Below are 20,930 nucleotides of genomic sequence, written 5' to 3'. Positions count from 1 at the left end.
TTTAAGTAAACTTGCTTGGGCATGCAAATTTTACATAGATAGAATGTGTATATATATTCCCAGGTACTGTTACACTTGATCAAATCTAAGCCTCTATTAATTATAACAACTATTATTATTTTTGAACCATCAAGAAAGTAAAACCATGCTACTAATTATAATTGTAAGATTCTTCTGATTGGAAGATGCATCCCAATTTTAGAGATGTTATAACATGGAAATGCGCATCTCAGAATTGATGACCTGCTCAACTAGTGATTGGAAAGAGTCTGGCCAGGATTAGAGAACACTGATTCAAGTCCCAGCTATAGTTATAATAAGCCTGATCACTTATCATCTCTGAACCTATTTGTTCATTTGAAAAATAAGGGAAAAAAGGATACCTCCATGTTTCACACGATGATTGTGAGGATAACATGAGATAATACATATGAAAAAAGCTGTCACCACCAAAAGATGGTCACTGAATCTGAATTTATCTTTTTCATTTCCTTGATACCTCATAGCTATAAATTCTTTAAAACTAAAGGTTTTCAAAGAAACTGAACACTCACAGCTAAGTTTCTCTTTTGCTTCCCCTCTGCATCTCCTCATCCCTGAGACTCACACACATACTATTTTTGATTACCGTAGCAATGGCCTTAGCAAGGACTCTGAAGAGCTGGATGTAAGCAGACAGAGTGTGTGGTCCATAGATTGTAGATGCTGCTTCATACCGCTGAACCTGCAAGAAAGTCAGGGCCGTGTTGTCCACTGTTCTGTCTGTCTCAGTCCGTTTACAGAGGTGTCACACCTTAGGTGAGGGGTGATGCTTGGACATCCCATGTAACTCAAACTGGCACAATTCAAGAATAATTATGACAAAGGGATTGGACACTTCCATTTACCAACTAAAGTGCATGACTCCCGTCAACTACTTGTTAAAGCCAATGGGTTCTCCTGGCTTATGCAATTTTGACTGTCAGTCCGTTTAATCTGAAAGAGGGTAATATCTCTTGAGCTTGTGTCTATTTTAAGTACTTGTAATATAAATGTTTCTCCAAGGAATACCGCAGGAGAAAAAAAAATGAGAAAAAAATGACAGTCTTAGTCACCTCTGGATAAATTGGGTGGTAATAGTAATATCTGAAGAAGGACACTTAACCCATCATAGAGCTATAAAACAGAATCAAATACATCTCCTTTTACCTGAGCTCCAAGCCTCTGGTTGTTCCACAGGAACCTCAAATTCATTGAATCTAAAATGGAACTCATCGCTCCAAATATACTAGCTTTCCCTGAAACATTCTCTTATTTTTATTAAAATGTATTGGGGTGACAATGGTCAACAAAACAACATAGGTTACAATTCTATAATACATTATCTATGTATTGCAGTATGTGGAACATTCTTAATCTTAGTGAATACCATCCTTCCAATCTCCTATGCCGGGATCATCTGGCGGCCATTCTGAGCTTCTCTCTCTCCCTCACCCTACATCCTACAAGTCTCTAAGTCATTATTCCTTGGAATCTCTTGAATTCTTTCATTTTCCTCTGTCTCTGCTGCTTTTCCCTTGGTCAAACCCTTACCTCTCACCTCAATGGTAACTACAGTTTCTTTGTCAGTTCTCTACCTCCACACTTCCAATTCATTTTCTATACTGCCATCCCAGTGCCCTTTCTAAATCACAAATTTGATCAGAGAATTCCTTCCTCTGAACTGTCCTGCAGTTCCCCCAAAGCTTTCCTTATTGAGTCAAAGCTCTGGAGCATAGCCTGACTTTTCATCAGCTAACCCCTGCCTCCCACTCTAGCCCCTGTCTGACTGTCCTCATCATGCTTATTCCATGGTACTCAATTAATTATGGCCCCTTAAAATGTACTAAGGCTTCCCCTCTAAACCTTAACTATGTAGCTCTTTCGATATGGAACACCTTCCTTAACTTTTATTTGCCTAATTAGCCCTTACTCATTCTCAACAACTCAGACAGATAATTACATCTTCCAAAAAACATCTGCCAGTCCCCATGCTCCAATACCCAGTCCAGACTGGTGCTCTTTCTCTTTGTTTTTATATCACCTTGTGCATCACTTTCACAAAAAGTAATCATCTGCTTTCTTCTCAGTCTTTTACTAGGCCATAAAGTCTAGTGATTTTGAGGGCAGGGGCAGATTCTTAGTCAATGTTATGCCCAGAGAGTGGCTAATACTGTATGTCACAACACATATCTGTTTAATTAATTAATTAATACTAATCCTTGCAGGAGCATATCTCTGAACCGGGAGACAAGCTTGTAGGGGCTCCTAACCTTATTCGTGCCATGGACTCCTTTAGCCATCTGTTGAGGCCTATGGACCCCTCTCAGAGTCATGTTTCTAAATACATAAAATAAAATGTATGAGTTGGCAAAGGAAACCAATGAGACTGAAATATATTAATAAAACAATAATAAACCCATTTTGTGATAAAGTAATGTTTGCTCTTCTTTACTGAATAACAAGATCTAGTAGTGGATTCAATAACTGTGATTTTAAAACAGCAATGAGAGTAAATGGTATTTCCAGATCTGAAATCACTGTATGTGATATGAAAAATATCTGTGGTTCCTACTGGTGACAAAGTCAGGGGTACTGCCAATATTATTGTCATTTGTCTCCTACATTCATAATTGAAAGAAATGCTACATAATAGTTACAGATAAATAAAAAATGGATAAATGAAAATTATTCCTATCCAAGTTCATCCCAATGAAGAACATTTATTCAAGGACTTCCTAGAAGGCAGAGAATTTCAACAGAGGGCACAGAGCAGATTTTACTGCTGGCATCACTGAGTATTTGTCAAGGAGCAGACTGTACGCCTGGGTATAGACTGCCAAGATATATCAGAGGATATATTACAAACGATTAATTGTGGAATCCTAGACTATTTTCATGTTTTTAACTACTATTGTTAAAAAGTACTTGGGCTACTTTCTGTACTATTTCTAAACTAAGAAACATTATAAGCCAGCAGCCCCCCTAAATTCTATGAGACTCTATTTTTTAATCTGTACCATGGATATAATAGTAACTTACTCCAGGGTTTATTGTGAGGATTACTTAAGGTCACATATGCAAGGTATTTAGCTCATGCATTCAATAAATAGTAACTATCAGTGGGAGTTTTCCCACGTTCTACAGAAGCTTAAGGCACCAGCAGCATTATGGATAGAGTTGGGAATATTGTATGCCACAATCCAGGCTTATTACCAGTGCCCCTAACAAAATAATTTATTTCAGGGAAAGTGAAAGTCAGTGAGACTAAATTTCTAACCTGAACTTAGAAATGGTAAACCTAGAACTCCTAAATACAATCTCTGGTATATTATTCTCTTATCTGCCCTAAAAACATGAAGGGAAGTATGCATTTCACACAATAGTCTTGACCAGGGTATAATTAACTTAAATAATAAAACCTTTTTACTTTACCTGGTATTCTTCATAAGTGGTAATGTAATGTGTATATACATTGCATAGACCCGAAATAACAACAGTCATATTCTGCATCCCATAAGTTGCAAATTCCTGGGGTAGGAGAGGGAAGGGAGGTAGAACCCAGTAAAATTACTCTTCATCTCAAACTATATTATCATCCCAGTTATACTTAACATACAATCACAGATGTGAATCATTAGTGTAAGATATCTCTCTCAATGATGTTCTTTCTAATGATCAAAACTGCCTAGGAATGCAAAAGTATCAGAGTCCTGATGAAAAATTAGAGCTATAACTCTGCAGTATAATTGGGCAAGTCAATGGAAATATGAACATCCTAATGACTGCATTTGCAGATGTAGAATCTTATTACTAAAATACAGATATTTATTAATTTCCTAAAAAGTACAATGGGGAGTTTTTCATTAGTTATCATAGTAGTTATTTCCAGCTCCAAGTAATAAGATATTTGTTGGGGTGTCCAGATGGCTCAGTTGGTTAGAGTGCAAACTCTGAACAACAGGGTTGCCGGTTCAATTCCCACATGGACCAGAGAGCTGCGCCCTCCGCAACTAGACTGAAGGACAACAACTTGGAGCTGATGGGCCCTAGAGAAACACACTGTTCCCCAATATTCCCCAGTAAAATTAAAAAAAATAATTTCCCTGTAATTAAAATGGAATTAAAAAAAAACATATTTGTTGATTATATCATTTTAGAACCATTTACAATACTTCCTAAACATAATAGATAAAATACAGAATTCCCAACATGTGTTAGATTTTATTTAGACAAGACGTTAAGATATTAAGGTACTTAGGGGTTGTTTACGATTTAATCTATAAAACCATAATCAATTTTTAAACTATTAATAAATACCAATAAAATATTTTTAACCTGACTACAGTTTCCTTATGCATTTTTTAAGTTTGATCTTATACCATCAGCATTTCATATTTACCTCTAGCCATTATTTTCAAGAAGTGTAAAACTCTAATCATCTTAGCAAAGGTTAATTTAAAGGTACTAAGTCATATGGATACAGAAGTCTTTTCTCTTCACCAAATATAAATGCACAGATATTTTATTTCATTTTTAACTTACTGCTTTAACTGCCTCCCGAAATCTTCGTCCAGACATGGTCCTGAGTAAAGAAAACAAAATTATCTAAGTATTTTCCTATTCAGAATGTATGCAAAGTATGCAGAAAGACTTTTGTAGTGAAAACCAAAAAATTACCCTGGCTCGTTACACAATAATAAAGTATTTAGGAACCCAATGACAGAGCAAAGCTAACACTGAGTTTTTTTTCCTGACTGTCCTATCTTCAAAACAAGTTCTGAAATGAAAACAGATAATTTGAAGGAGGTAAAAAGAATCAATAAATATCAATGGCAAAAGATCACATTCATTTTCCATTCATCATTGATTCAGCAAAATATATGGGTTGTATTCTATGTTAATAGAGCTAAAGTAAGTAGAGAGTGTACTGTTCCTGCCTACAGAGAACTTACCATTTTATTCATTCATTTAATTCTTCATAAAAACACAGCACCTACTATTTACCAGGTCCACTTTTAAGTGCTATTCAACAGTATAAGACTAACATTCTAGGGAGGGAAGAGGGTCAACAAGCAAATTAAAAAGTGAGATAACAATAAGTGCTATGGAAAATATAAGGTAAGGTGAGGATGAAAGGGAATGGTGGTGGTCATTGTGGTGATGATGGTGGTGCTGGTGCTGATACTGTAATGTGGTGGTGGTGGTGGTGGCGGTGGTGGTGGTGGAGGTGGTGGTGGTGGTGGTGGTGGTGGTGGGGTGGTGGTGGTGGTGGTGGTGGTGGTGGTGGTGTGGCGGTGGTGGTGGTGGAGGTGGTGGTGGTGGTGGTGTGGTGGTGGTGGTGGTGGTGGTGGTGGTGGTGGTGATGGTGGTGGTGGTGATGAAGCAGTGGTGGGTCAAGACAATGTCTTATAATATAAGCAGGGCTAGCATCTCTGTTAGAGATTTCAGTGGAGAACTGAGGAACAAAAGAGTTAGCCATGGAGATTACTGGAAGGTAAGTGTTTCAGGCAGAAGGAACCATAAGTTCCAGAGTACTAAGACAGGAGCATGTTTGGTGAATCTGGGAATTTCAATGAAGCCAAAGTAGTTGAAGCAGGGGGAAACAAGAGGGAAGAGTGGAATGAAATCAAACCAAAGAGGTTGGTGAGCAGAAGATCACACAGGGCCCTATAAGATATTGTAAGGGTGTGAGGATTTACCTAGAGCGAGATGGGAAGCCACTAGAGGGTTTTGAGAAGGTTAAATCACATGTATTTACTTGATATTTTGGGATTCCTCTGGCTGTGGTGTTGATAAAATAAAATAGAGAAATAACGGAGGAAGCAAGATGGCAAGACAGGAGGTTATTGCAGTAATCTAGGAGAGAGATAATGGTGGCTTAGACTAGAAGAAGTTCAGGAGCATGGAGGAATGATAGAAAATGTTGGGTGGAATGTAGAAAATTGCTGAAGGATTGAAAGTGGGAGAAATTGAAAGAGATAATTTAGGGATGACTCCAAGATTTAGGGCCTGAGCAACAGGAAAGATATAAAATTGCTACTTACTAAGATAGGAAAGGCTTGCATAAAAGCTGGTTGTAACATTCTTCCATGTTTCTAATACCTAAACTAATTTTTCAAGTACCTGTATTTTAATATTATTTCTAGTTTTTCTGTTGGCATAGCAATTCACTACACCATTTTAATTTGGAATGATAAGTCTTCAAATTTTTACGTTTGCTTCAAGTTACACCTTAGTAATAAGCATACAGAGATTTATTCTTTAGAGGCCCCACCAAAAGAGGATGGGAATATTTGTCACTGTTGCTAAATATAGTACAGTGAGATATAAAGGAGTCAGAAATGATAGGAAGTGATTCCAACAGAAACACATATACAATAATTACATTTTTAACTACAAATTAAAAAAGAACTTACGTAAACTCCCCAGGGATGGCAGTTATGGCCAAGGACCCAAGAGTAATAATCTGAACATCAACAATATCTGGGTGCCATGGATGAGGTTTTGACAGCTAAGAACCCAAAACATGAAACCTGTGTTAGGAATATTACTATTTCTATGGTCAAGAGGCATGTGATGCTCACATAAATTCCTTTATTCAAGGATTTTCAGGGTTTCCAGCTGTTTTTGGTGCCTTATCCTACTATCATAGATTTTATTTCTAATTCATGATGTAACATTAAAGATTCTATCTGGTCATAATATGTGACTATCAAATGACAATGCCCCATTAACCTGGACTTATTTTTTCATCAATGAAGTTTTTGGTGGATTAGTCATTATGGAATCACAATGAGTAACAGGTAACCAAGGATTCTACTAGAGCATGTAGTAACTATCCTTATTCAAAATAAATAGGGAATTCATTATTTGAGATAGCTTAACTTATGACTTCTCTTTTTACTCCAATAGCACTTTAAATTTTCAGTTACCAAATCTTGCCTTACTTCTCAAGTTTTCTGAAAGAGAATCTATCCCTTTCCAAGTTCAGACTAGTGTAGAATCTTTCCTTCTATTTCTTCCTTTTCCCTTCTTTCTTCTACCTGAAGAATTTTAAACAGAATATTAGGAAAAAACTCTATTTAAAATTTTTTCCATATCAAAATACATATTATGAACACTAATATGACATTTTTATATTTAGAATGTGAAAATCCATGTTCCAAAGGAGTAGTAAAAGAATATTGCTTTAGTTAATAACATTGCCTGAACTGTAAGAAAATTGAGACATGAATATGTTCCTTTTTATATGACCTGAGATATTTTTTTCTCTGCAGAGAATTCTGTGTGAACTCCTGTCCTGGAGATAACATAAATGAATCTTAAAGAAGATAAACGTTAATCCTATTCTTCCTTTTTCAGTGTTCTAACTGTTTAGGCTATTTGTCATAAATTTTAAGTCAGAATATTAATAATCATACCTCATATTCCCTTAGTTAGACTCATAGCATCTATACTTTTAATATTAAATATTTTGATGTGGGGAGATCTAAATAAGACCTCCCGTGCCAATAGAGCTCTACCACTCATATCTGACGGTTTCTAAATTTTAAAAAGCAATATACTAATTTCATCATGAAAAAAAAAAGAAGTAAAAAAATTTTACCTCTCCAGTGTGAATAAGGACTGGCTTCGGTTTATGACATTCTTTGATTTCTTCAGATGGCTTGCCCAGGATCTGATCTCGAATAGTGTCCCAAAATGGATCCGAAACTGTTGTCCCTATTAGAGATGTGATAACTAATATGACTCCAACTCCCCAGAAAATGTCATTAATTTGACAAATGTTGTATAACAATGTTTTTAGGAGTTTCAGAGATTTTATTAAGGTTGTTATTCAATGATTCTGAACTGTTTGAACAATAGAAGAGGCATATTTTCCTATGGTTCCTAAAATAGGAGTCATTATTTAATTAGAGTATTTAATTTAATTGTTGAGTATGGTTCGTAGAATAAAAGAATATATTTTGCTCAAAGTTTTGTTTCTATGGCTCTTCCTCTTCCATACTGCAAATAAAAACAATATAATATAATTACGCGTAGATCTATGAATTAAGTCATCTGTTTTTCCATTTTGAAAACTAAAAATGACACACACACACACACACACACACACGCACACTCACACACAATGATTAAAAAACAAAAACAACCTAAAATCCATAACCTAGGGAAGTTATGTTAACTACAAAACCTATGGACTTAGAATCAGAGAGAAAAACAGAGAGAAGACTCAATTAAAGAATCAGAAATGAAAGATGAGGCATTTCAACTGACACCACAGAACTACAAAGAATCATAAGAGACTACTATGAGCAATTTTATGCCACCAAATTGGATAACCTAGAAGAAATGGATAAATTCCTAGAAATACACAAACTACCAAAACTGAATCATAAAGAAACAAAAAAGTTTGAACAGACCAATGAGTAAGATTGAATCAGTAATCAAAAACCTTCTAACAAAGAAAAGCCCAGGACTAGGAGGTTTTACTGGTGAATTCAACCAAACATTTAAAGAATTAATGTCAATCTTTATCAAACTCTTCCCAAAAATTGAAGAGGAGTGATGACTCCCAAACTCACTTTACAAGGCCAGCATTATCCCGATACCAAAGCCAGATAAGGACACCACAAGAAAATTACAGGCTGATATTCCTGATGAATATGAAAGCAAAAATCCCAAACAAAATACCAGCAAAAAATTGTGTGGTATGTAAATTATATCCCAATAGTTATATTAAAATTATTGTTTTAGAATATTAGATAAAGTGGATAAAATATTACCAGGAAAGATGGCACCAAATATGTCAAATTGCAACTGTATTCATTGTCTTAATTAATGGTTCTAAGACATACATACATGAATGACAAGAATGAAATAAGCCAAAACATTTCCAGTAGATGATACTCTTTCACTTTTTCCCTTTCTCTACTTTACAATGTATATTATTACAGTGATAATCAGAATAAAATGATAAAACCTACAATAATCAATTATAAAACGGTGGAAATACACACAGAAGCTGCACCCCCCAACTCCACTCTTGCCCAAGCACAATTTAAAATTGTTCATCCATAGATTAAAATTCAAAGAGAATTCATTTCTGATTCTATTTGAATCAGTGGAAAGCTAAGAGACAAGACACCTATCCCTGAGAAATCGGTCATGTAGAAACCTGGAAAACCCGGAAATCCCTGAGTTTAAAAATAAAAATAGTCAGTGTACTGGCTACAGTTAAATCCTATTAGAGAACACAGCCCTGAAACTTCAGAACCTGGAAGCACAGATTTCCTCACCCTGCGTAAAATTGAGGCTACCGAATCCATCAATGGTGCCCGCTGCAAAACTGTAGCCCAGTGCTGGTTTACACGTTTTTGCCTAATAGAAAGATTTAAAAATCAAAACAAAAAAGAAACAGAAGTTAAACTTCAAGTAAATAATGAGATAAGCCCAGAGCCTTTACCCTTATGGCATAATCAGCGTGACTCGGTGACACTTACTGTGTGTGTAGAATTGAGCGAGACAGTAACATTCGTCATATTCACCCACTGATGAGCCGAAATCAATGGTCCAGTTACCTCCTGGGAGGCAGAGGCATACAGTTCCTAGAAAACCGACATAGGCTGACTGTTACAAGCAAAAAAGTTAAAAATGAATACTACCAACTGTACCCAATAAGTACCATTTGAAAAAGCATCTCTCATCCAAGTTCCGTTTTGCTGGCTTCTTACTAATAGCCACTATCCACATGCATCTCTCTACCAACCCCAGTTGCTTCCCTGAAGATTGAAGGCCCTGAAACAGTGGACCTGTGTCTATTCCCCACAGATATGAAATTCTGCTGATATAAGATGTGGCACAAAAGGCCCCAATTTCACTTGAAAGACAGAAAGGAAAATTTAAGATTAGAAGTAGATGGGCCAAATTACTTTCTTTGTCAGAACAAAAATGTATCTTCAGGCATTCTCATGGACGTTTCCCTCTCAGAATCCTTGGGTCCTCTAGCAGGGCTGGTACCAAAGGATGGCTTGAAATACTTCAGACACACTTAATCTGCATCAGCTCCCCGCCCCCGCCCCCTCCTCCCCACACGCACTATTCACCTTTTGATAATCTTTTTCTTTTCAATATGATCAATTGATTTTTTTTTTCAATCTTATGGGAAATGTGAACCAAAACATGTCGAGAAATGTTTGTTTTCATTGCTTTGTATCACACAATACAGACAAATGATGCTTCAGCACAAGTCCCTTTGCCTGACACCTATCTCATTTCCACTACACCCCCATCCAGTTTCAACGGCCACAAAGGAGCTCTAAATATAAGATCTCAGTAACACTAGCTGCAGCTTGCCTACCCTGATTAAAAGGGAGGTAGTGCCTTCCTGAGAAGAGAATACAAAATGTGGGACAAATCTCTATGGTTCTGAGGCCCAGAATGGTAACAAATTTCTGACTCCAAATTGTGTCACCAGTGCACACTCTAAATAGGATCTGTTAATTTAGAGCAATCCACTGAGGATAATACAGTAATTAAAAAGAAACAGCAGCAATTAGGCTGGCTAGTGTCTGATATTTTTAAAGGTGCTTTTGATCTTCCTTAATAGCTCCTGAAACATTTTAGAATCCTTGGAACAAAATATTTACTTAAACACGCACACACACACACACCTCGTGTGCGCACAACAAAGGTAGACTAAACTATAAAAAGGAAAAGCTTTAACTATCTTTATTAGAGATATTAACTCTAGATCTCATCCTTTGGCATTTCAATCAGCAATCTGTTTCCATAGAAGCTGATACCTAATATGGAGTAAAATGAAAGATAAAATTTAAGAGAGGGAGGACAGTAGAGTAACTCATAGTAATCTTACTGGAAACCAGATTCTCTCCTAAAAAAAAAAAAAAAAAAAAAAGAGAGAGAGAGAGAGAGAGAAGAAAGAAGAAGAAAGAAAGAAAGAAAGAAAGAAAGAAAGAAGAAAGAAAGAAAGAAAAGAAAGAAGAAAGAAAGAAAGAAAGAAAGAAGAAAGAAGAAAAATGTTAAGAAAAGAGAAGATGGATGATATTTCCCATATCAAGAAGACTAGAACTAATTTGAATCCGAACTGAAGGAGCTGGGAGCTGTGCTGTTCAGCCTTGCCTTGTCACTGAAGGAAAAGTTAAGAAATGGCTAGGTGATTTGGCTGGCTAAACCTTGAGCGATTTCCAAGATTTTGGAACAGTGTGGTCATATTTAATACCATGTTAATTGAAAATCTTACAATCCGTCTATTATCCCACTTTCTGAAGTAAGCACTCTGGCATGACTTCCTGATTACTTGGTTTTAAATGTGCTTCCTGTAAGCAGTTGGATCAAGCAGTCAGAGACAGATTCCTGTGTGGCTTGTGAAAGCGACATTCCTAGCTGATGTGTAAAAGCATTCAGTCTTCCAGACTCTTTGGCGCAGCTTGAGCTCTTGTTCTCTTCCTTACAGTTATTGACTTTCTAATGAACAATGTCAGTGGATTTTAAAGAACAATTCCAAACAAAGATGAAAGAAGTTGAGTGCACAGCTTACCTTTGCTACCTGATACATGGTCCGTCCTATAATTTGTGTGCTGTCAAGCATATCCCGTCCAGGTCCCATAGCAATGCACGTGGTAGACTGGAACAAAATGAGACAAGATTTGTTCATAGTGAAATCAGAGATTATTTTAAGAAATAGAAAATTACAAGTGAATCTAAGCAAACACATTTTTAAGCCAACATTCTAGCATTTCTTTTCAGACAATCTCTCGATTTACAGATTGCGAAAAATAAAATCATTCATTGAATTGGAGCAGTGAATATCTTTAGAAGTCATCTATTTCAGCACCTTTGAAAAATAAGGAGCTGAGGCTCAGGTGGGTTAGAGGATTTGTCAGATTCGTCAGAGGATAAATCTTTCCTTAGCTACCCACGTGTAGCTAAGACCTAAAGCCAAGTCTTCATTTGCTGCACATCTCTCTACTTGCTTGTTTGTGCCTGTGGCTCTTGCTCATGATGGCCTTAAATTGAAACTAAGTTAAAATTATGTTGGAATAATTAGCTGACCCTCAGAAAATAAATCAGTAAATAAATCTGACGCTATACCTTACGTCAGAAATATTTTACATTGATCAGCTATTAAATATTATAAATGAAACCAAGAAGTATTAAAATAAAATATGAATAAATATATTTTAAAGTCCTAAGGGTGTGAAAGACCCTTTTAAAATTATATAGGACAGGCTTAATAAATCTGACCCATTAAACATCTTCAACATCCATATGGGGAAAACCAAAACATAAGTAAGGCTGAAAGACAAATGATAAACTTGCGGGGGAGGATGCACTGGTTATGACAAGCTAAGACTTTAATATATTAGGAACTTTAAAAAGTCAATAAGAAAAAATATCTTTATTAATACCTTTTGATTTATCCATATTGAGTTATCTCTTATTTGCAGTAAAAAGCATTTTATATGTATAGCAAAATCATCACATTGTACACCTTAAAATTACACAATGTTATATGTCAATTATATCTCAATAAAGCTGGAAAAAACTGAAAACAAAGAGAATTATCCTAATGGATACACAATGGAATACAGATGAAATAAATTTACAAAAAAAAAAAAAAAGAACTGTAAAGGGCCATTCAACATTAAAATGTGTTCAGTCTCATGAGAAATTAAATATAAGTTTAAACTACAAAAAGAGAACTCTTTGCATATTGTATTGGTAAAACTTGAAAGATTGACCGTTCTGACAGTCCTGGTACGGTGAGAGACTGGGGAAACTGTCACTCATGCACTGTGGGTGGAAATGTGATTGAGAGAGCTTTTGGGCAATGCTTAGCGTATGTTAGATTCCTTCCTCTTTGACAGCAAACTGACTTTTAAGAATTTGTCCTAAGGTGAAACTCTTACTCAGGTGAAAATATATATGACAAGCAGAGTGATCATAGCATACTTATTATACAAAGGAAGGAAAAAAAAGAAGGGAAAGAGGATGTGAAGGAAGAAAGGAGGCGAGGAAAGAAAACAATCAGTAAGGGACTGATTAATTATGGCACTTAAAACTGAAAATTATGGAGTTAGTATAAATAATGTTTTAAAGTATATTTACCGGAAATAAGGAAGCAGGTTATAGCAGAGTATTTTAGTATGATCCCACTATGTGAAATTGTATATATGTGCATATATATATGCATGGATGCATAAAAAGTTGTCTGGAAGCATGTTCATTAAAATTTTAACAGGTTGATTGTAGGATGAGGGAGTACTTTAAAAGTTATTTTTAAGGAAACCACATTAAAGAGAAGACATGGCAACATTTGCCCATTTCCCTCTTTCTCTTTCTTAAGTGAATCCCAATTTTGTTCAGGAAGCCATCTCTCCCCTTGCAGTCACCGATCCCATTCCTAGTTCCAGGTAAGTCTAAAGCAATCATGTCTATGCGCTAGGCGTTGCTAAAGAATGGTCAACAACTCCAGCCTAAACCAATCAACAGGTACCATTCCCCCAGCAACTGTTGTGGTCCAGGGATGGCCATGTGACATAAATTGACCCAATCATGCAATAGAGAACTTTTATTCCATGGTTGGAGGAGAGGATTTCTCTCTTTCCTACTGTATATGGGGTGATAAAAGCACACTCCTTCCTCACTGCTGACTGCCATATTGCTAACGTGAGGGAAGCCAATCCAACACTTGCAAAGGAACAGAGAGAAACAGAATCCTATTGTGGAAGGAGGTATGGTTTTGTTGTAATTTTTTTCTGAGTATAAAGTAAATTCACTCATTGTAGAAAAAAATGTATAAATAGAATAAAAACTACTTATAATAGTACCAAAAAGAGAAAAAATAGTCAACAATTCAGTGTTTCAGTTTGTCTTTTAACTATGATGCATTTATTTTCAAAACTGCAACCATAATGAATACGTAATATTAATTCCTAAATTTTTTAGTCAACATTGTGTATTATGAGCTTTTTTCCACATTAAGTATTCCAACATAAGACATTAAGTTGTTGCATAATATTCTACTGCAAATAAGTATAATAATTTTTTTAACCATTTCATCTATGAATTTTGGAATTTAACAAGTAATCATCAGATCTAATGTGAAATAATTTGTGAAAATTTTGTAAATAAAAGGTAACAAAGGAAGACTTTCTATATAAAAGTAGTAATATATAATAGAGAGGTATAACTGTTAAAACTATATTGCTCAATGAGTGGTGTTGACTGGAATAGAATACATAGCCCAGAAATAGTGCTTAACAAAAGTAATATCACAGTTGAAATGTTCTAAAACACAAATAAGAACCCAAAAACGAGCATCTGCTGATCATGTCAGAGTTGAAAAATCTAAATGATCTTGGAGGGGGGAAACAGTTAAATAAATGATGGTACAGCCACATTTGTCTTTGAAACCTAATGCTGAGGCTTACATATAGTCGTAAAAAGATTTTTAAGACAAATTGGGTGGAAAACTCAAATCCTGGACCAATAAAAAAAATAAATAAATGAGTTATAAAATTTTTTTCATGATTGCAGAGACAAATACATAGGGATAGGTTTGAGAGTTGTAACTTCTGGGAAGGAGACAGGAGAGGGTGAGGGAGGTAAATAGAGACTTTTACTTTTTACTACTGTCTAAGCTTCCATGCTGAGTTTTACAGTAAGATTTTGTAATTTTAAAAGAAAGAAAAAAAATTTTGATTACATATTGTTTAAAAAAAAAAAACATGAGAAATATCTCAGGCAGGCATTTTTCATACTATCTTGTGACTTCAGATATGCCAAGGCAAATGTTTCCAACTGTCCAAGTTTTGGGAAGGATACTTAATGTCTGACATGTAGTAAATTATCTCATCATACAAAAAAAAAAAATCACAATCAGATGGAAAAAAAAATAATTTTATCCAATTGAAAGTTACTGGGTGATTTTGAGAAGAGCAGGTGCTAGAGGTAAGCAGGCCAGTGTATATTTGAGGAAATACTTGTCAATTAATGATAAATATTTAAACCAAAAAGGTATATGAAATGCAAACACAAAGATTTCATGTCACAATTACTTACCCCACCAATGGGACAAGTGCTATTGGCGTTATCACAAGACTCTCCTGTGTTGATGCAACGTGGGCCGCGCGTATTAGGGGACACGTCTCCCAGGTTGGATGAAGCAAAAGCTGCTACAAACGGACCCTGCCAAAAGAAACAGCCAATTGCCTTTTTATTCTTTCTTATTTCCCTTGACTTCCATTAAAAATGCAAACATTCAATCTGCTCTCGTGAACTGTTCTAAATCATTTGCATACAATGAAAAGGGGGATGTACAATATTCTGTGAAAATTTTTTATTTCTGAAAAGGCTCGCATTGCAGTCAGTGTCCGTATTATTACCCTTGACATTCCAATGATCATTAAAGCTGTTTCGAGCAGGAGAGTTTCAAATTTGCACCTCAAACAGAAACATTTTGACAAGAAACACAGTATTGCAACAACAAATTACAAATGCTGAAACATAAGTCTCCTCTCTGGTGTTGTACCTGGAGTTCCAAAAATCCATTCGCCCTTTAAAAATAAATACCCCATTGGCTTAAAAAGAAAAGAGCCAATCCAAATTATCCTGCTGCAAAACTGAGCCTAAACATAGCATCCACCATCCAGACCTGCCTTTCAGTGTTATCTTTTCTCTATCTCTTCAATCTGAAGTAATAATGCATAACCTTTGAGAGCGGTACAAGGCATTAACCTCAACGCACTGGTCTACCATTCCATCTTAAATGTCTTAAATTTTCTAGGGAAAGAGATAAGCAAGTATTAAAGATCATGTGTCATTTTTGATGCTATAAAGATCATTTATCTCAAAGTACCCAGCACCCAGCCAGTGATCATAAATGGAACCTCCTTTCTTTTCCCTAAAACACGAGCTAAAATGAAAAAATAAGAGTTTTGCCAACAAAGGAACTAAAAGATCAGACCAAATGTACATGGGGCTAATAATATCTTTATCACAGTGACTGGGGCTCTCATCCCATGGTATATATTCTTCTGCGTTCGGGGCTTGAATGCTGGCGTCAAGCAGAGCAGGGTCCCTTCTCCCACTTATCTATTTGCAGCCTTTATTTTACACAGATCTGAGGAGCTTCCGGGTGTACATGGACTAGGTTGCCAGCGCCCCCATCTCTGCTCCTGTCATTCACTGTGTTTCAAAATTACTAAAACAAGTCTGACAGATTAGGGTTGTCTCTGATTTAGGCTTTATTACAGAGAAGTAGAACCAAGTTCTTGAAAGGAAATTCACCATTAAGAGGAAAGTCTGGACCAGTGAAAAGGACTCATCATCTATCCTCATTCAGGTTCTTACGCCATTAAGAATGTGCTTAATATTTTTATAACGCTGAAAGCAAAAGCAAATATCAGCACAGTTTGTCATATATTTAGAAGTTGATAAAAAAAACTATTATATATTGCAAAAATCTTGAACTTGCCCTCCTTTATCTAACTGTAACTTTATGAAGCCATTAATATAAGCAGTATTTGACACAAAGCTTATTAGTCATTTTTCATTTTTCTTTCCCCACTAGGAAGAATGGAGAATTCTTTTTATCAAGTATATCAGTATGTGACGTCCATGATGACACTTTACTCTGAAGATTTGAATCAGCTATTCTGAACACTGCATGAATTATCATACTGAATGAGCAAAGATGAAGCTTTCAATGACATAAATTCTCACCTGTCCAGGTAGATATCCTTTGTTCTTTTCTTGCTCAAAAAGGTAAGATGCATAGCCCATATTGTCGCTATTTATGAGATGATTGGTGTTGTTCATGCTGACTGGGTGGATGGCAAACCAACTGTAACAGAGCAAGAAGCCCTAAGTTAATGAAGGGAACCAGATAAATGGTGAGCTTAAGTTTTCCACAGCAGGAAAACGAATCAATGACAGGCATTCCACATTTAGGTTCTTTCATTGTTAATGAGCTTAAACTACTAATAATATACTCAACAAGACTGATCATTTACTGAAATTAAAAACAGGAAATTTCTTATAAATATTTCATCATCTTGATCTTCATCATAAGCTTTTAACAAGAGTCAAGACTGGTCATTTAATAGATGATATACCTAAAGAACTAGACATAGTCTATGTCTAGTTCTTTAGGTATCTTTATGTAAAGAACTAGGCATAGACGTAGACTTTGTCCTTCAACACATATAACTATTCATATCAATCCAATCCAGTAGATATTTACTGAGAGCCTACTGTGTGCCAAGTACTAAATGAACTGCAGTTTTCTCTCAAAATTTTACAGATGACAAAGATATGAGCAAATGGCTTTAATACAGTGAGACAACGGTTATAAAGAAATAGGCATCTGTTTGGGGACCACAGTTGACTAGCAATTAATTCTTAAGGGCATTCCAGGGAGAGGGAACAGCAGAGTCACTGCACAAAGGTGTGAAAGAGGATGCTATGCATAATTCAATATATCCTTATGCATAGTAATACCTTGTTTAAGTGTAAAGCTGTGTAGTTTACAAATTAATGTCGCATCTGTTACTTTATTTGAACTTCACAACAACCCTTAGAGATAGGCTCTTAACCTCCATTCCGTAAGGTGTCTTAAGGAAGCAAATTGGTGATCCACCTGTCGTAAATGACCAAAACTCAAGTTTGGGTCTGTGACACCTTGTCCAGTGGCCTTTGCAGGATCAAACCTCCACATAGGTGAAAAAGAGACTTTATAGAATAGAAGGTTGTAAAGCAGGTTAATGAGGATGTTCAAGAAAAGAGAGATGTCAATTCATAAAGTTTTAGGCTAATTTAGGATTTAAAAAAAATCTTTTGTTGATTTAATTCTTTGCTGAAAACTTTTTAAACATTTCAGCTTACAGTCCTACATAAGTGATATAATGCACAAAACTAAACATTAATCAAATGACTGGGGATGTTTTTGGACTTCACAGCCATCACTCGGGATTCAGTTCTCATGGACCGGCAGATGCAGATGCAGGTCAGAGGTGGCCAGCACAATGCCCACGGGGGCTGGTAGGCAACATAAATGACTTACACAGGCTGGCACAATAGGGACTGGTGTGGACTCTGCAGATCTGAAGGCATTTGCCAGGTCTAAAGGCTGCAGCCTCTACTGTGCTGCAGCCAAATGTTGCCTGTGGGAGTGCAAGCCAGGACTGCCAGATCTTCCAACTATTTCAAAAGAAACCATGAATCCATGTTTCAATGAAATTTTGATCTATTTAAAAATTCCTAAAGAAATCAATGGTATGGAAACAGAGGAGGGGAACTGTTGTTACCAATTAACAGACTTAAGACATGTAGCCAACAAATGGAATCTGTGAACTGTATTTTGATTCTGATTCAAATAAAACAACTGTAAAAAAAACTTTATTGATACGAACAGGGAAAACGGAAGACACACTGGGTTTTAGATCATACTAAGAAATTACTTTTAATTTTGTGGGTTGTAATCATGGATTATAGTTATATTTTTTAAGGTTGTTGTTTTGTTTTAATCTGATAGAGATACGCACTGAAATATGTATGAGTGAAACATAATATCTGGCATTTGCTTTTAAATACTCTAGCAAAACACACAAACAAAAAGGAGCAGAGGGATGAAAGAGAATGGCAGAATAGTGCTAATTATAGAAGTTGAATAATAGTTATGTGAAGATTCATTAGACTAGTCACTCTAAAGTGGTATATACTTAAACATTTCCATTGTAGTTTTCTTTTTTTCAATGTTGACATCCATTTTAATTTTTTTTTTAAACAGTGTTAGGCCAAATCACCAGTCAATTCAGTCCCCAAGGTATATTATTTGCCACTGTGCAAAAAGGTACAGAAGTTTAGGTTGAAGGTAGTTCTAAGGTCATCCCCTAGAATTTACTTGCAAGGTTTCCATGTTTTTAAAAAACCTTATATTAGTTTCTTCTTTGTTGTTTGTCTCTTCCTCTTAAAATTCAAGTGCCAGGGGAAATTCCACTCAAGTAGTGTTTTCCAATTAGTTGGAGTCGCAATTTCTCCAATAAAAGGAAACCTGTAGAACGATTCTGTCATCATTTAACACTTTGGAGGTGAAGGATTTTCCATACAGAATCTCATTTTATTCTCACAAGAACTCTTTGAGTCAGATGCTGTCATTATCCTCTTTTGACAACTAAGGAAAAGAAGTCTCAGAATAAGGATGTAACCTGATCAAGGTCACGTAAGTATAAGTCAAGAAGTAGGGCTATGAATCCAGGTTTGCCAGACCGTAAAGCTCATGTTCTGATCTGCTATGGGATACTGGCTCTGTCCCTTCTGTTCATTCACTTGCTCATTCAATACAAATTTAGTTAACTTTGACTCTGTGCCAGGTGCAGGTTACAGAGAGATGAATGAGTCATCGTCTTGCCCTAAGAGATGTGACATTTGAACTGGGTCTTAAAAGATGAGTAGGAATCTGGCAAGGGGGTCACTGCAAAAAAACTCATTCATAGCACAGGCACGCAGATGGGATGGGGAGCGATGTGTTCAGAGAATGCATAGTCACGGTGGCCAGAGCAGAATGCACAAGGGCAAAGAGAGGTAGTAGTTGTGCCATTCACGGAATCAACACGAACTTATTAGTAGCCAAGTATGTGGTTGGCATTGCGTTAAACCCCAGGGAACATAGAGAGAAATGAGCCATGTTCTCTATCATCAAGGAAACACAACAATACCTGTGGAGAAAGCAAATGCTAAGAATTTTGGTCTACTAATTAGACTACAAACCTGAATTCTTGTTTATTTCATTGAGTTATTTTCAATTATTTTAGGCGTTAGAAAATTAATTGAACTTTTTTCTACAAAAATGAAACAATAAGTATTCTAAAAAGTTATTTAAATTTCAGGATAAGAAGATGCCCTATTTTTCCTCCGCTGCCCTTTGAAATATGTGCTATTAAAATATCAGGCTTGTGGGCAGCTGGATGGCTCAGCTGATTAGAGCGTGAGCTCTGAACAACAGGGTTGCCAGTTTGATTCCCACATGGGATGTTGGGCTGCACCCCCTGCAACTAAAGATTGAAAACAGCAACTGGAGATCTGCGCCCTCCACAACTAGATTGAAGGACAATGACTTGGAGCTGATGGGTCCTGGAGAAACACACTGCTCCTCAATTTTCCCCAATAAAATATATATATATATATATATACACACACACACACACACACACACACACACACACACATACACATATATCAGGTTTGTCACAACAACCAAGTACTATGGTAATAAATGAATATTTATAAAAATATGAAGAAAAGTGGTCAGTTTAATTTAAGAAAGCTGTACTCACAACTTATTGTATATGATCAAAAAGTATTCATGAAAGCAAAGTTCAAATGAGAGGAAGAAATGTTTGCGTAGTTTCAAAAGAAGTTAGAATATAGACATAAAAGGATGAATATGTTCCTGTTAATAAACATTTTAAAATAATGATTATGTCACAGCTAGAATATATAAGAGGAAGCATGGCTCGACTTGAATCAGCACGATACAATCAAAGTACTGAGGAAAGTCAAGAGATTTGAAATTGCGTCCTAGTTTGTAGCAAAGTTAGTTAAAATTTCTGGATCTCTTGCTTCCTAAGACTGAAAAAATAATACATTTTAACTACATTTTGTGAATCAATAAACAGCAAATTAATATAGAATATTATAATTTTCTCCTCCTATAGAATTGAGGCATTTGGACAAAAGATTTCTAGGGCCTCTTTAAATTCAAGCATATATACTTCCTACTCTGAAACAGAAAAAAGGCCAAACATAAAAATTGAGATTCTTAAATATTCTACAACTAATAAACCCATCCCAGGTTCCATACTCTCAGACCTGGGCCATCATGT

The 20,930-nt window shown here is 35.9% G+C and overlaps 1 protein-coding gene across 3 annotated transcripts in view; it reads right to left on the bottom strand.

Moving 5' to 3' along the window:
* ASAH2 (N-acylsphingosine amidohydrolase 2) overlaps positions 1-20,930 on the bottom strand; it is a 62,192-nt gene that overhangs the window by 15,134 nt on the left and 26,128 nt on the right. For 2 of the 3 annotated variants that reach the window (XM_033129739.1, XM_033129738.1), the window contains exons 8-17: positions 16,771-16,891; positions 15,109-15,234; positions 11,582-11,668; positions 9,525-9,629; positions 9,321-9,402; positions 7,628-7,743; positions 6,438-6,532; positions 4,564-4,603; positions 3,454-3,549; positions 629-724 (exon numbers count right to left, since the gene is read on the bottom strand). In XM_033129739.1, coding sequence (XP_032985630.1) covers positions 629-724; positions 3,454-3,549; positions 4,564-4,603; positions 6,438-6,532; positions 7,628-7,743; positions 9,321-9,402; positions 9,525-9,629; positions 11,582-11,668; positions 15,109-15,234; positions 16,771-16,891 — 964 coding nt within the window. Of the gene's footprint in view, positions 1-628; positions 725-3,453; positions 3,550-4,563; positions 4,604-6,437; positions 6,533-7,627; positions 7,744-9,320; positions 9,403-9,524; positions 9,630-11,581; positions 11,669-15,108; positions 15,235-16,770; positions 16,892-20,930 lie in introns of those variants that run through there. The other variant, XM_033129740.1, reaches the window with a different exon arrangement.

Source organism: Rhinolophus ferrumequinum, chromosome 16 (assembly GCF_004115265.2).
Source record: "Rhinolophus ferrumequinum isolate MPI-CBG mRhiFer1 chromosome 16, mRhiFer1_v1.p, whole genome shotgun sequence".
NCBI classification, from domain to species: Eukaryota; Metazoa; Chordata; class Mammalia; order Chiroptera; family Rhinolophidae; genus Rhinolophus; species Rhinolophus ferrumequinum.
This window is presented reverse-complemented; position numbering and strand designations above follow the sequence as displayed.